At 39.3% G+C, this 13235-nt stretch overlaps 1 protein-coding gene across 1 annotated transcript in view; it reads right to left on the bottom strand.

Annotated features, from left to right (window-relative positions):
* LOC133441530 (von Willebrand factor A domain-containing protein 5A-like) overlaps window positions 1-13235 on the bottom strand; it is a 37506-nt gene that overhangs the window by 3938 nt on the left and 20333 nt on the right. The window contains exons 17-19 of the mRNA XM_061718919.1: window positions 11746-11814; window positions 3356-3406; window positions 257-304 (exon numbers count right to left, since the gene is read on the bottom strand). Coding sequence (XP_061574903.1) covers window positions 257-304; window positions 3356-3406; window positions 11746-11814 — 168 coding nt within the window. The remainder of the gene's footprint in view (window positions 1-256; window positions 305-3355; window positions 3407-11745; window positions 11815-13235) is intronic.

Raw genomic sequence — 13235 nt, 5'->3', positions numbered from 1 at the left:
GGTTAAACGCTGGCTTATGTCAACAAATTAAATACAAAAAAACAAATGTGATTTGTAAATTCTTAAAGATTTTTATGCTAATATCATATACTGATATGGTTTTAAAACTTGAAAATTGTTTTTAGAGTCTGTCTTTTAACAAACACATCATAGTAGTTTTAGCAAATGTGATAACTGAAGATAGACTAAAAGTTTTCCTGGTGTATTTTTGAGTACTGTGTTATGTTGTCATAAAAGTATTGAACATTGTACTTACCCATAAAACGCATGTTTGCTGCCCCGCACAACATAGGAGAGGGAGAAACTGAAAGAAGATTTGAAGAGTTGGTTCACAAATGATTCAATAACTCCAATGTTTTACTTAAGTATAGTTGTGTTGACTCTGAGTCTGTAGATCTCAACTTTCCATTCAGATAGTTGTGCATTAAAATACAGCTTGGTTTAAGATCATGTAAGTTAGAATCATCACTTTTGAAGACATGATTAATCACTAATTCAGTCCATTCACATAATGATAATGATGCTACCTCTGGCTACTGATCACAGCAACAAGAACCTACAATAACATCTACAATAAAAGAGAGGGAAGTGGAATTTGACAAATGGGAAGAAGTTGCTCCAGCCATCACTAAAAGTGATGTAAAGTGAGTAAGTCTCCTTTGACCCCCCAATGGTAAGAAATGTCCAACTTTAGAGCAGAAAAAAAACCTTGATTTTCTATCCACAACAACTTGGAGGAAGAAGCCTTATGTATATTTTTTTGTATCACATCAGGTGAATTTATATATATATATATATATATATATATATATATATATATATATATATATATATATATATATATTTATATATATATATATATATATGAGATGTAGCCTCTCGTCGTTTCAACAAAGCCGGCATGTCTTGGTTGAGAGAGTTTGTCACTTCCTCGTCAGTCAATGTCATACCAAGAACCTAACTGAGGTAATCAGCATTTTTAATTTTACCGAAATAAAACAACATCTGAAATGGGATATGCTGTTGTTAAGCTCCGCTGGCAGCTCTGCATCTATTTGGGCGGGATCGGCTGAAGGAGCTGGTAGCCACGGCTAACTATGATTGACACATGGGCTGCGTCTGAAATTCCATACTTCCACCCTAATGAAACAATAACAATAACCAAAACATTAGTACGTACTCAATAGTATGCTCTATCCATACTCATTCCGGGGAAATTTATTAGTATGGATTGATGGACACTAGCTGAGCAGAAACTTCCCACAATGCAATGCAGCGGTGTTTGGTTGCTAAGTGCTGCGCAGATATGTCATAAGTATAATATTAAGTAGCCTATAATAATATTATTATATAATATTAATATTATAATATTCGTATATAATAATATTATATAATGTCATCTTGTTTGGGCCAGGATAAACAGGAAAGAGCGGAGCGGTGCTACTACTGCTGCTGTGACAGGAGTTGTTACCATGGTAACAACTCCCCCTCCCAACGGCAGGAAGAGCCGTGTGGCTCTGAGTAGTACGTCCCAATTAATGCACACTACTAATATTTACTCAAAAGTGTGCCAGACTTAAGTATACTGTTTAGTATATACTGTTTAGTATGGCATTTCGAACGCACCGATGGTGTCACAGAGCCGGCTTCAAAGCGGCTCTTCAGAAACCTTCTGGTCACGTGACTTCTGCTTCATCCACTATATTTACAGTCTATGATGCTAACAAATATTACCTTTTTAAAAAATATTATCGGTTTAAAATGAAGGCATCTGATTGGTTCTTTCCCTTCTTGCCAAGCCTCTGGTCTTCTGACCAATCCGAGCCATTCGGTGCGCAAATAACTGATTGGTTAGAGTTTTTACAGGATTACAGCTTTCAGAGAGGATTGATTTTTTTCTTTCCTTTTTCTGAACACATTATTCACTGGCTACTCTCAGGATGGAAGGACCATTTAACCCAGTATAACAATAAATGTTTTTGAATACGATTGCAATTAATACCTTTAAGTTCTGGTTTGACCTTCCTTTATTATTATAATACTTCTTTGTGGATCTCATTTTACTTATTCATTTATTTTTTATATTTTTTATATTTATTTTCAGCTTCCTTAGTTCTGGTTTTCATAAATTGTTTATAAAGTAAGTTTTTCTTTCTACTTGTGTTTTCTAATCCCTTAGTGAACCAAGGCTTGCTATTGTATTTGGTTTTCTTCTTTAGTGTTTTTAATGGAGAGCGCTTATCAAATGAGGTATGAAATAATTTGAGGAATACCTCATAAGCTTTATTAGGATATTTCTGTAAGTAAACCTCATTCCAGTTTTGACTCCTTAGCTCTGCTCCAAGAGCCTTGATAGATTCCGGTGTTTAATGTCTGATTAATATAAAATGATCAGAGTTATTATTTGTTTTGTTCTTAAAAATGTTCTGAAAGGTTGCAAACACTGGAAGGTGGTCACTTATGTCGTTGAGTAGCCCACTTATTATTTTACTCTCATGTTCATTGGTAAAGATTGTCTATTAATGTGGCGCTGTCTCTTTTTATCTGGTTGGTTTTAATATGGTTGGGAATAGACATAGACTGTACATTGTATCAATTAATTCACTATTTTCTTTGTTGTCATGTGGGTTTAACAAATCAATGTTAAAATCTCCACAAACAAATACTCTTATTTAATTGATCATACAAGTCAACCATCTTATCCTTGAAGGTGTTGAAACAGGATCCTGGTTTTCTATATACACAACTCACTACCGGTAATATGTTCTTGGAATTCTCCACATTCACTTCTACAGTAACACATTCCATTACATTGTCTATTAATGTTGATAGTCTATCTATTTTATTACATTTAAGTTCATTATTCACATACAGAGCTACTCCACCTCGCTTTTGTTTTTTCTGTTAGTAGTAAATAGTTCATAACCCTCAAGTTCTACATCAATTTCCTTTTTTCCAGTGAGCCATGTCTCAGAAATTGCAATAATATTGAACATTGGGAATTGACTTAAATAGGTATTTGTTGTAGTAAAATTGTGTTAAGGCTTCTGCTATTAAAATGTATTAAAGGTCTGGCAGTCCCGTTTTTAGATGTAATTCTATCTCTAGGAAGTGTTTTTAATCAAATCTTGTACCCTGTGAACTAAACATCTGCTGCTAAAGGGAGAAGTGACGTGCTTGAAACTGGAAAAGGTCCTTTCTACCACTTCAGTTCGTTTTGAAAACTTTTTAAGAAGTATCTTTTCATCCTGGGATACAAATTAAAATACAAATGAAAAGAGTCCTGGTGTGCTTTTGTTTGTTGTCAATAGAAGTAAGAGTCTATTTTCATTAAAACATTGAACCATTTACTCACCCTGAGGTGCACACATAGATCCATAAACAGTCATTGGTGAGCCACAAAACACTAACATGAGAAAGACAGACAGTAAATGAACATTATTAGCAGGTTCAAAAACTATTAAACAACATTATATCCTTTTACTTTACATATATATAGTTACATTTATTTTGAATTTTTAGCCTCTGAACTTTATGTTCAGAGTTGTCCATTAAATGACTTATTTAATATAATGACTAATAAATACTTTGTTATTTTAGTTCTTTATCAACACGTGCTTTAGCATATTTATACAGTACCGTATTTTCTGGACTATAAGCCGCTACTTTTTTCATAGATTTTCAACCGTGCGGCTTATACAAAGGTGCGGCTATTCTGTGGATGTTTCCACAGCTAGGGGGAGTGCTAACCGAAATTAGAATAAAAACTAAGACAAAATAAATGCAAAGAAGAATACGCTACTTCTTCTTTAGCAGATAGAAGTAGGTAGAAGCAGATTTCAAACAGATAAATAGATAAATAAATACCGGTTATTTTCTCTTGGTTCTGTCCCGTTTTAATCAGCAAAGTTGCTGCCGTGTTAAAAGACACTGTTAGGAAAGGATCTATTTAGGTACAAACATGTACATCATTTACAGTTCAAAAATCCTTCTGTACATGTAGTAAATATCTAATCTAACAACATAAATATCTGCGGCTTGGATATCTTTTTTTATTGTTTTTTTTTTTTAAATAGAGCGGATGCGGCTTATATACAGGTGCGGCTTATAGTCCAGAAAATACGGTATATTAATGTGCAGACTCAGCATTAATTTCAGGTTATATACATTCAAATTAGAAAAAGGGTTTAGGAACTATTTCTTTGTTATATAGTTCCTTCTTTTTTTAAAAGCTCAAAACTAGGTAGATGATCAACTGAAAATATATTTCAGGGACAGGCAGGAGCCATTTCTGCACTCATTACATGCAGTCAAATGAGTTTTCCCTGAAATTGAGACTGGCCATCCGAACACTGGAAAAAAAGAAAAGAACAACAACAGAGAAAAGCAAACCACCAGAGATATATCTGAAACATGTGGGGGAAGTTGGAAAATTCAGATAAAAAAAACAGACGAATTCTCAGTGGAATCAAACACTTTCATAAAGTCTGATGAAGTGCGGAGCGTTTTCCAGAGAGCACTGTATGCTTCCATCACGGTGGACAATAAATACAGAGTATTCATCAAAAAGGTGCAAAACATTCACACGTTTTGACGACAGAATATTCAATATTAGAGCAAAAACACCAACAAAAAGCTAAGGAACAGTATAATTAGTGCAGATGAAACTCTGATAAGTTTAAAAGTTTCATGTGGGCTTGAAACAAATGATTATCCAAACCATACAGCACCACAATATCTGACAGGCAGTGTGATGGCACGCAGTGTTAACTGGTGACACAAGAGGGGACAGAAGAAGCCACAAATGTGAAGGACTGACATAAAACAACAAAGTACAGCTTTAGGATGATGGTTTTAAAAGTACTGTAAAAAGATTTAAGGGTTCTACATGTTAAAAAGCTGGAACCTCCTCTAATATGAAAGTGAAAATTTCCTGCACTTCAGCGCAGACTTGAGTGCATTCAAGTCTATATTCAATATTCAGCCTTTAAATTCAAGGTTTCACACATCAGAACGTATCAAAAATATCATATAGTCCTTGCCAAGTTGTAAAAATCAAGTAAATATAGAATCAGATGAACAACGCATTCCATATATTATTGTTTCATCAAAAGTGGATATATGTTTATGAATGTTATTTCCAACCAATACTTTGTTGGTCCAGTTCTCGGTTAACTGCCTTTGGTAAAGGTTTATGCAGAAATATTGGCCCACTCCCCTTGACAACGCTGCTTCTCCTCATCGACGTTTGTAGGCACTGGTTAATGTGTAGCATCTTTTAAAGGTCTGGCAGTCCCGTTTTTAGATGTAATTCTATCTGTAGGAAGTGTTTTTAATCAAATCTTGTACCCTGTGAACTAAACCTCTGCTGCTAAAGGGAGAAATGACAGCAGCAGCAGCAGCAGCAGCAGCAGCAGCAGCAGCAGCAGCAGCAGCAGCAGCAGCAGCAGCAGCAGCAGCAGCAGCAGCAGCAGCAGCAGCAGCAGCAGCAGCAGCAGCAGCAGCAGCAGCAGCAGCCGCCTGTGTTGTTTGTTATAATTTCTACTTTAATTCTGATGGGTCCAAGGTTCAAAAACTATAAAACAACATATCCTTTTACTACTTGACTTCTGGTAATTATGTTCGACCTCTTTATTGAGCCTGTTAGGGGCCGTAACATAATTTGGGGGCTCGTCCAAACTTTCTGAAGACTTTTGAAGTTTTCAGTGTGGTTTATGTGGCATCCAGATTTGGTGGCTTAGTGGAAGTAGGCCTGTGTTAAGCTGGATGTCTTAGGTAACTTGTGCTTTTGGGCATTTGTACTGTGTGTTGCCTTTTGTGTGTTGGTAACTTTGTGTACACAGTTTTGTTGGTTTTTGGAAATGCTTGTGATTTGACTGCAACTTGTGATTTGGTGTGCAGTAATTTGTAAGTCAGTAGTTTGCTGTTTAAGGCTGGTTGCAGTAGTGTGTGTGTGGTTGTAGTTTTGCTCTCTTGAAGATGGAGTTTGAGTTGGAGCAGTTTGTTGAATCTCCTACCTTAGGGGTGTTCCATCAGTGTACTAAGGATAGTCTGCTGTTAATTGCTGACCACTATGAGGTACCTGCTTCAAAACAATCAAGGAAACAAACTATCAAGGCGGAGTTATACACTGCCTTGATTGATAAAGGTGTTTTGCCGCAGTTACAGAAGGCTCCAAAATCTCCTGAGCGGTTTGGTCAAACTGATGAGGCAGTAAGACTTAAAGAACTGGATGTTGAGTTACAGCGTTTGGCTTTGAAAGAAAAGGAAATGATGTATGATATTGAAATGAAAAGGATTGAACAGCAGACGACAATTCGCATGCGTGAAATAGAGCTTGGTGTTTCTTCTCAGGGTTCTGCAAGGTCCACAGATTTTGATGTGAGTAAAAACATCTGCTTAGTCCCTCCTTTTGATGAAAAAGATGTTGACCAGTATTTCATCTTGTTTGAGCGGGTGGCTTCTGCACTGAAGTGGCCGAGAAATGTGTGGACGTTGTTGTTACAGTGTGTCCTCAGTGGTAAAGCACAGAGAGTTTACGCATCACTTCCGACGGGGGACAGTAGGGATTTTGACGAAGTAAAAGCTGCTGTGCTTAGAGCGTACAAGCTGGTGCCAGAAGCGTACCGTCAAAAGTTTCGAAGGTTGAAAAAGCAGGGTCTTCAGACTTATGTTGAATTTGCTGGGGAGAAGGAGGCTCTTTTTGATCGCTGGTGTACATCTAACGGGGTTGACAATTTTGAGCAACTTAAACAGTTGATATTAATGGAGGATTTTAAAAACTGTCTCCCAGAGAGAGTGTCAACTTACTTGAGTGAACACAAAGTGAGTGATGTTTTTAGAGCTGCTGTGTTAGTCGACGAGTATGTCCTTTCTCACAAGGCTGTTTTTGTGGATCGTCCTTTCAGTTATACTAATAGGCTTTTATACACCTTAAATGATAATGGGAGGGATGTTCCTTTGGCTGACTGGTCAGCGCGCCCGTCCTTCGGCGGTGAGATCCCGGTTCGATTCCCTTCAAGATCTTCCTGTTTTGCTACAAATGATGAAGGGAGGGATAATGCTAAAAGTCTGGCTGGTGTGTCTCAGGGTGGCAGTTCAGGTTCATTAGATGCTGATAAGGATTTGAAGGACAAGGATAATGTGATGTGTTTCTACTGTAAGAAAATGGGACATATTGTGGCAGGCTGTCCTGTTTTGAAAAGGCGAAATACAAAATCAGTAGCTTTGGTAAATAAACTCTTGTGCTGTTACTCGCTCTATGTATAGAAATGAGGAGAAAGATGTTGACTTAAGTGACAGTTTTCTTTGTGATCCTGGTGAGGTTCACTTGTGTGTTCCGGAGTCTGCTTAGAGTGGTGATTTGAGTGCCGAAACTTTGCCTGAGGGGGTAAATTTGTCCCTGTCTCGTGATCAGTTAATTTCCGGGCAAAGAAATGACGCTACTTTGTCCCCTTTGTTTGAAACTGCAGTGTCTGGAGAGAAAGTCGAGTCTTTGTCAGCGGGTTATTTTGTGAGGGATGGTTTACTCATGCGTAAATGGACGCCGTTGAGTGCCTCGGCTGCAGATGACTGGAGTGTGGTGTCTCAAGTTGTGATTCCAGGCCCATATAGATCAGAAATTTTAAACCTAGCACATGATAATCCTCTTGCTGGTCATTTGGGGGTCAGGAAAACTTACAATCGTATTTTTTGAGACATTTCTTTTGGACTGGGCTGAAGAGGGATGTTTCACGTCATTGCAAGTCTTGTCATGTATGTCAGGTAGCTGGGAAACCGAACCAGACCATTCCTCCTGCTCCTCTATATCTTATTCCTGTAGTGTGTGATCCATTTGAGCGTGTTTTGGTTGCCTGCGTGGGTCCACTTCCTCGTCTACTTTTGACTCCACCTGTCCTGGTGGCGCCCCAGTTTGATCAGCCTTTTAAGTTAGCGGTAGATGCGAGTGACACTGGGGTGGGCGCTGTTCTTTTGCAGGAGGGTGCTGATGGAGTAGAGCACCCAGTGTCTTATTTTTCAAAGAAGCTTGATCGCCATCAGAAATGGTATTCAACCATTGAAAAAGAAGCATTGGCGCTTGTGATGGCGTTAGAACATTTTGAGGTTTATGTGGGCTCAACCAGTGTTCCTGTGGTGGTATATACGGATCATAATCCCCTCGTCTTTCTGCACAGAATGCGGAATAAAAATAGGCGTTTGATGAGCTGGAGTTTGAGACTGCAGGGGTCCGTTTCACAAAGCAGGTTCAACAAACTCTGAGTCTAATCCTGAACTCTTAGTTGATCTACTCTGAGATCGGAAACTCTGAGTTTTCGGTTCCAGAACAGCGGATTTGAGGTAATTTACTCAACTCTAAGTAGTTTCACCTGAAGTTAAGCGCGAGCGTGAGGGAAATAAAAAGCCAGCATCAGTAGAGCGCTGATACAACGATTCACCATGGCAACCGGCGACACAAAAGAGCACAATACATTTTCTTTTTTTTCTTTTTAACTTTATTTATCTTTTCAATTTACAAAATCCCTTTGAGGAAACATTAGTTTGCATCTCAAGATCCACATACTTCACGCCACTGGAGTTAGAAGTGTTAATACGTGCGTATGGCGAGTATGAGAGCATATTTTGGAAAAAAAAAAATGAAATTTTATTGTCATTTAGATCAGGGCCGTCAATTGGGTACGGCAGCTGCCACACCTCGGCTTCAGGGGAAAATGTAAATGTTTTTTTTTTTAAATACATTTATGGAATTACTCTGTATCTATTTGTATTGATTTATTCTATTAATTCATACATATAAAATAACTACAAATGCATATCAGAACAACATGATGGATTTCAGTAGGTATTATCTTTCCCAACACTTGTACCCCCCCCCCCCCCCCCCCCTCATATGTTGAAATGTCCCAGCGTCCCTGACGACAGTGGTCGCTATCAATCTCGTTTTTAGTGTGCTCTGCAGTGTTACTAACTTACAAAAATGAAAAGGAAGCAGACAACCACGCAATAAAAAAAAAGAAAGAAGGCAAGTGATGGGTCCAGAAGATATTAACGAGGCTGTTAGCCACTGATGGATTAATTATGCAAGTTCATCTCAAAGTAAGATATAAATCCTCTTATACTGTTTAAGGGAAATATTTGACTTTTTTTTTTACTCTCCCTCTCCTTTTTGCATTTGGACTTTAACTGTTTGAAGTTAAACTGGGATGTCCCTGTGTTATTGTTGCACTGACATAGTGAATAAAGTGAACGAGTTAAATTGCGTTTGTTAGATTTGCCTTTTCTGCTCTTTAACTCTGCCGCTTGCTGTCCGTGGTGCAGAAAACGGATGTGTATTGCGTAAAGACCCATTGGCTGAATTGACGCCACTGAGGGAGGAGACAGAGAGAAACTCCAGGTTCGCTGAAATAAACCTGGTCCCGACCAGGTTAGATTCAGAGCGTCTGTTACTACGGTAACTGACCGAGAACTTAAGTTACCTCTCTTTGTGAAACAGGCTAGAGTTACCTCTCTTTCTCTGGTTTGAGTTACCTCCCTTTGTGAAACGGAAAACTCAGAGTTTCCCTCATTTCAGGGTTAACAGACTCAGAGTTTTCACTAAACCTGCTTTGTGAAACGGACCCCAGGCCTTTAATGTGGAGGTCAAACATGTCCGTGGCAGGGATAATGTTTTGGCTGCCGCATTGTCGCGTCTGTGACAATTTGTTTCCTGAACAATGTATTCTGAATGTTTTGGTAATTTTGGTAATTTTTTGTTGTTTCTTTCAGAATGCATTGTTCAGTAACTTAGGGTGGGGGTGTTACGTCCTCCCCCCCCTGCTGGTCATAAGTGATGTTAACAATCTGTGTGTTTCTTTTCCCCACAGGTGAACTCAGTCAGGCTGATTGGGGGAGGCTTTAAAATGAGGAGGTTGGAGCCTGGTTCACTCTCTCTTCCACCATCCGTCAGCAGCAGCAGCAGCAGCAGCAGCAGCAGCCTGTGTTGTTTGTTATAATTTCTACTTTAATTCTGATGGGTCCAGTTATGTTTTTCCGGTTTTGTTTCTGATAGGTTTAGTTGGTTGTTTACTTGGTTAGGGTAGAGGGAAGAGCCCAGATCTGACGGCCCTTTGTGGGTTGGTCTGTGTCTCTTTCCCTTCCTTTGTTTCTTTTGCTGGCTCATCATCATTTGTTAGGAATTGTTGTTTTGTGGTTTGGAGTTCATTTTTGTTTGTTTATGAATAAACTCATTTTTTTTATAACGCAACTACTTGACTTCTGGTAATTATGTTCGACCTCTTTATTGAGCCTGTTAGGGGCCGTAACATTTACCACTTCAGTTGGTTTTGAAAACTTTTTAAGAAGTATCTTTTCATCCTGGGATACAAATGAAAAGAGTCCTGGGGCCTGTACTACGAAGCGGGATTTGGGGTTAGCGAGGTAACTTCAGGTTTAACCCTGGGTTTTCAGGACTACGACGGTGGTTCACTTCTTACCGGGGTACATCGCCATGGTAACTTATGCTGAACAGCTAACCTGCTCCGGAGCAGGTTATGTTCTAGATACAGATCGCCGGGTATAAAAGCACCGCCCACTGACCAATCAGCTCTCTTGGAAAATGGCATGCCCTTTCGAAGAGAATCCAGCTCGGTGCGCGGATCGTGAGAGGATCCCTCCGATCTTCTTCTTGTCATCTTTTTTTTCTGTTTGCTGCAAGTAATGTCAATGCTATTTCATTGTGCTTTTGTATACTGATATCATCCTAAAACAGAGAGTGATAGAAACACTAAAGCCTTGTACTTGTTGTACTTCTAAGATATGAAAGTGAGCCTACTTACCGCTTTGAATTATGTTTTTATATTTATTTTTTATTTGCTCCCATGTGCGTTTCACTCCGCTGGGGTTGCAGCTGAAGGAATGAGGCTACAATTGTCATACACGCCATACGAATACATCTAAGCAACACATGCATTTAACAGAATAGACAACTGTAATTATAGTCAGATCTACTTATGCCCTAATGATGGGGCAGTGATGTTTATATCCCTATGAACTTACGCATTTATACAGTCAGCGATCTTTTGCCAGCTGTCTTTCCTGCATTTTGCAGCTGCAACTGTGTTGCTTTTTGCCTGTATTATATGCCTATAGGCTACTCATCATATTTCCGTAAAATTATTGTTTGCTCTTCGCTACTGAAATAAGCGGCTCTGACAGCGGACTTCTCTGTTAAGTATATTTGACAATATACCAGTTACAAAGCCATGTTGCTGTAACTAAATGACATGATGGGATGATATTATAACGTGCCTGCGCGCACTGTTCTGAGCATGCGCAATAAACGGTCGGAGAAAGAAAAAAGTTCAGGATTCTTTTGACCAAAGATGAAGACGTGTGTTTGCCTTTTTGTCGTGATTCCGTGAAGGTAATTTAATTAACCATCTCTGGTAGCTGCTGAAACGCAAGACTGCTGCAGAAATGTCTACTGCTACATTCTCCATGCTTGCGATTGGTCATGCGCTGAAAACACCGCCCCTTTTATGTGCACGCGCTCATATCCAGATTGGAGAAACCTGGGTTGATATACCGAGTTGATAACCACCGTCGTGTGACCGCTTAGCGTGATTGCAATTGTCCGGGTTAGTGAATCTGGATAAGGAAAAGATATCCTGGATATGTTGAACTTGCTTCGTAGTACAGACCCCTGGTGTTCTTTTGTTGTCAATAGAAGTAAGAGTCTATTTTCATTAAAACATTGAACCATTTACTCACCCTGAGGTGCACACTGAGGTGTAGGTAGAGCACCGAACATAGTAGGAAGAGCCATTTGTGAGCCTAACACTAACATGAGAAAAACAGACAGTAAAAGAAACATTATTTGCAGGTTCAAAAACTATAAAACAACATATCCTTTTACTACTTGACTTCTGGTAATTATGTTCGACCTCTTTATTGAGCCTGTTAGGGGCCGTAACATAATTTGGGGGCTCGTCCAAACTTTCTGAAGACTTTTGAAGTTTTCAGTGTGGTTTATGTGGCATCCAGATTTGGTGGCTTAGTGGAAGTAGGCCTGTGTTAAGCTGGATGTCTTAGGTAACTTGTGCTTTTGGGCATTTGTACTGTGTGTTGCCTTTTGTGTGTTGGTAACTTTGTGTACACAGTTTTGTTGGTTTTTGGAAATGCTTGTGATTTGACTGCAACTTGTGATTTGGTGTGCAGTAATTTGTAAGTCAGTAGTTTGCTGTTTAAGGCTGGTTGCAGTAGTGTGTGTGTGGTTGTAGTTTTGCTCTCTTGAAGATGGAGTTTGAGTTGGAGCAGTTTGTTGAATCTCCTACCTTAGAGGTGTTCCATCAGTGTACTAAGGATAGTCTGCTGTTAATTGCTGACCACTATGAGGTACCTGCTTCAAAACAATCAAGGAAACAAACTATTAAGGCGGAGTTATACACTGCCTTGATTGATAAAGGTGTTTTGCCCTGCTGGTCATAAGTGATGTTAACAATCTGTGTGTTTCTTTTCCCCACAGGTGAACTCAGTCAGGCTGATTGGGGGAGGCTTTAAAATGAGGAGGTTGGAGCCTGGTTCACTCTCTCTTCCACCATCCGTCAGCAGCAGCAGCAGCAGCAGCAGCAGCAGCAGCAGCAGCAGCAGCAGCAGCAGCAGCAGCAGCAGCAGCCTGTGTTGTTTGTTATAATTTCTACTTTAATTCTGATGGGTCCAGTTGTCATGTTTTTCCGGTTTTGTTTCTGATAGGTTTAGTTGGTTGTTTACTTGGTTAGGGTAGAGGGAAGAGCCCAGATCTGACGGCCCTTTGTGGGTTGGTCTGTGTCTCTTTCCCTTCCTTTGTTTCTTTTGCTGGCTCATCATCATTAGTTAGGAATTGTTGTTTTGTGGTTTGGAGTTCATTTTTGATTGTTTATGAATAAACAAATTTTTTTTATAACGCAACTACTTGACTTCTGGTAATTATGTTCGACCTCTTTATTGAGCCTGTTAGGGGCCGTAACATTTACCACTTCAGTTGGTTTTGAAAACTTTTTAAGAAGTATCTTTTCATCCTGGGATACAAATGAAAAGAGTCCAGAGGGGTATTCCAGGAAGCAGGTTTAGTGAAAATCCTGAGTTTGTTAAGCCTGAGATGAGGGAAATCCAGAGTTTTCAGTTCCAGAAAGCGAGTTAACTCAAATTCTGAGTCAGTTACTATGGCAACTGACCCTGTGAACCTAACCTGCTCGGTAGCAGGTTTACTTCAATAAAGCCGG

This window comes from Cololabis saira, chromosome 4 (genome assembly GCF_033807715.1).
Source record: "Cololabis saira isolate AMF1-May2022 chromosome 4, fColSai1.1, whole genome shotgun sequence".
Taxonomy (NCBI): Eukaryota; Metazoa; Chordata; class Actinopteri; order Beloniformes; family Belonidae; genus Cololabis; species Cololabis saira.
The sequence above is the reverse complement of the archived record's forward strand: the minus strand, read 5'-3'. Positions and strand labels throughout refer to the sequence as shown.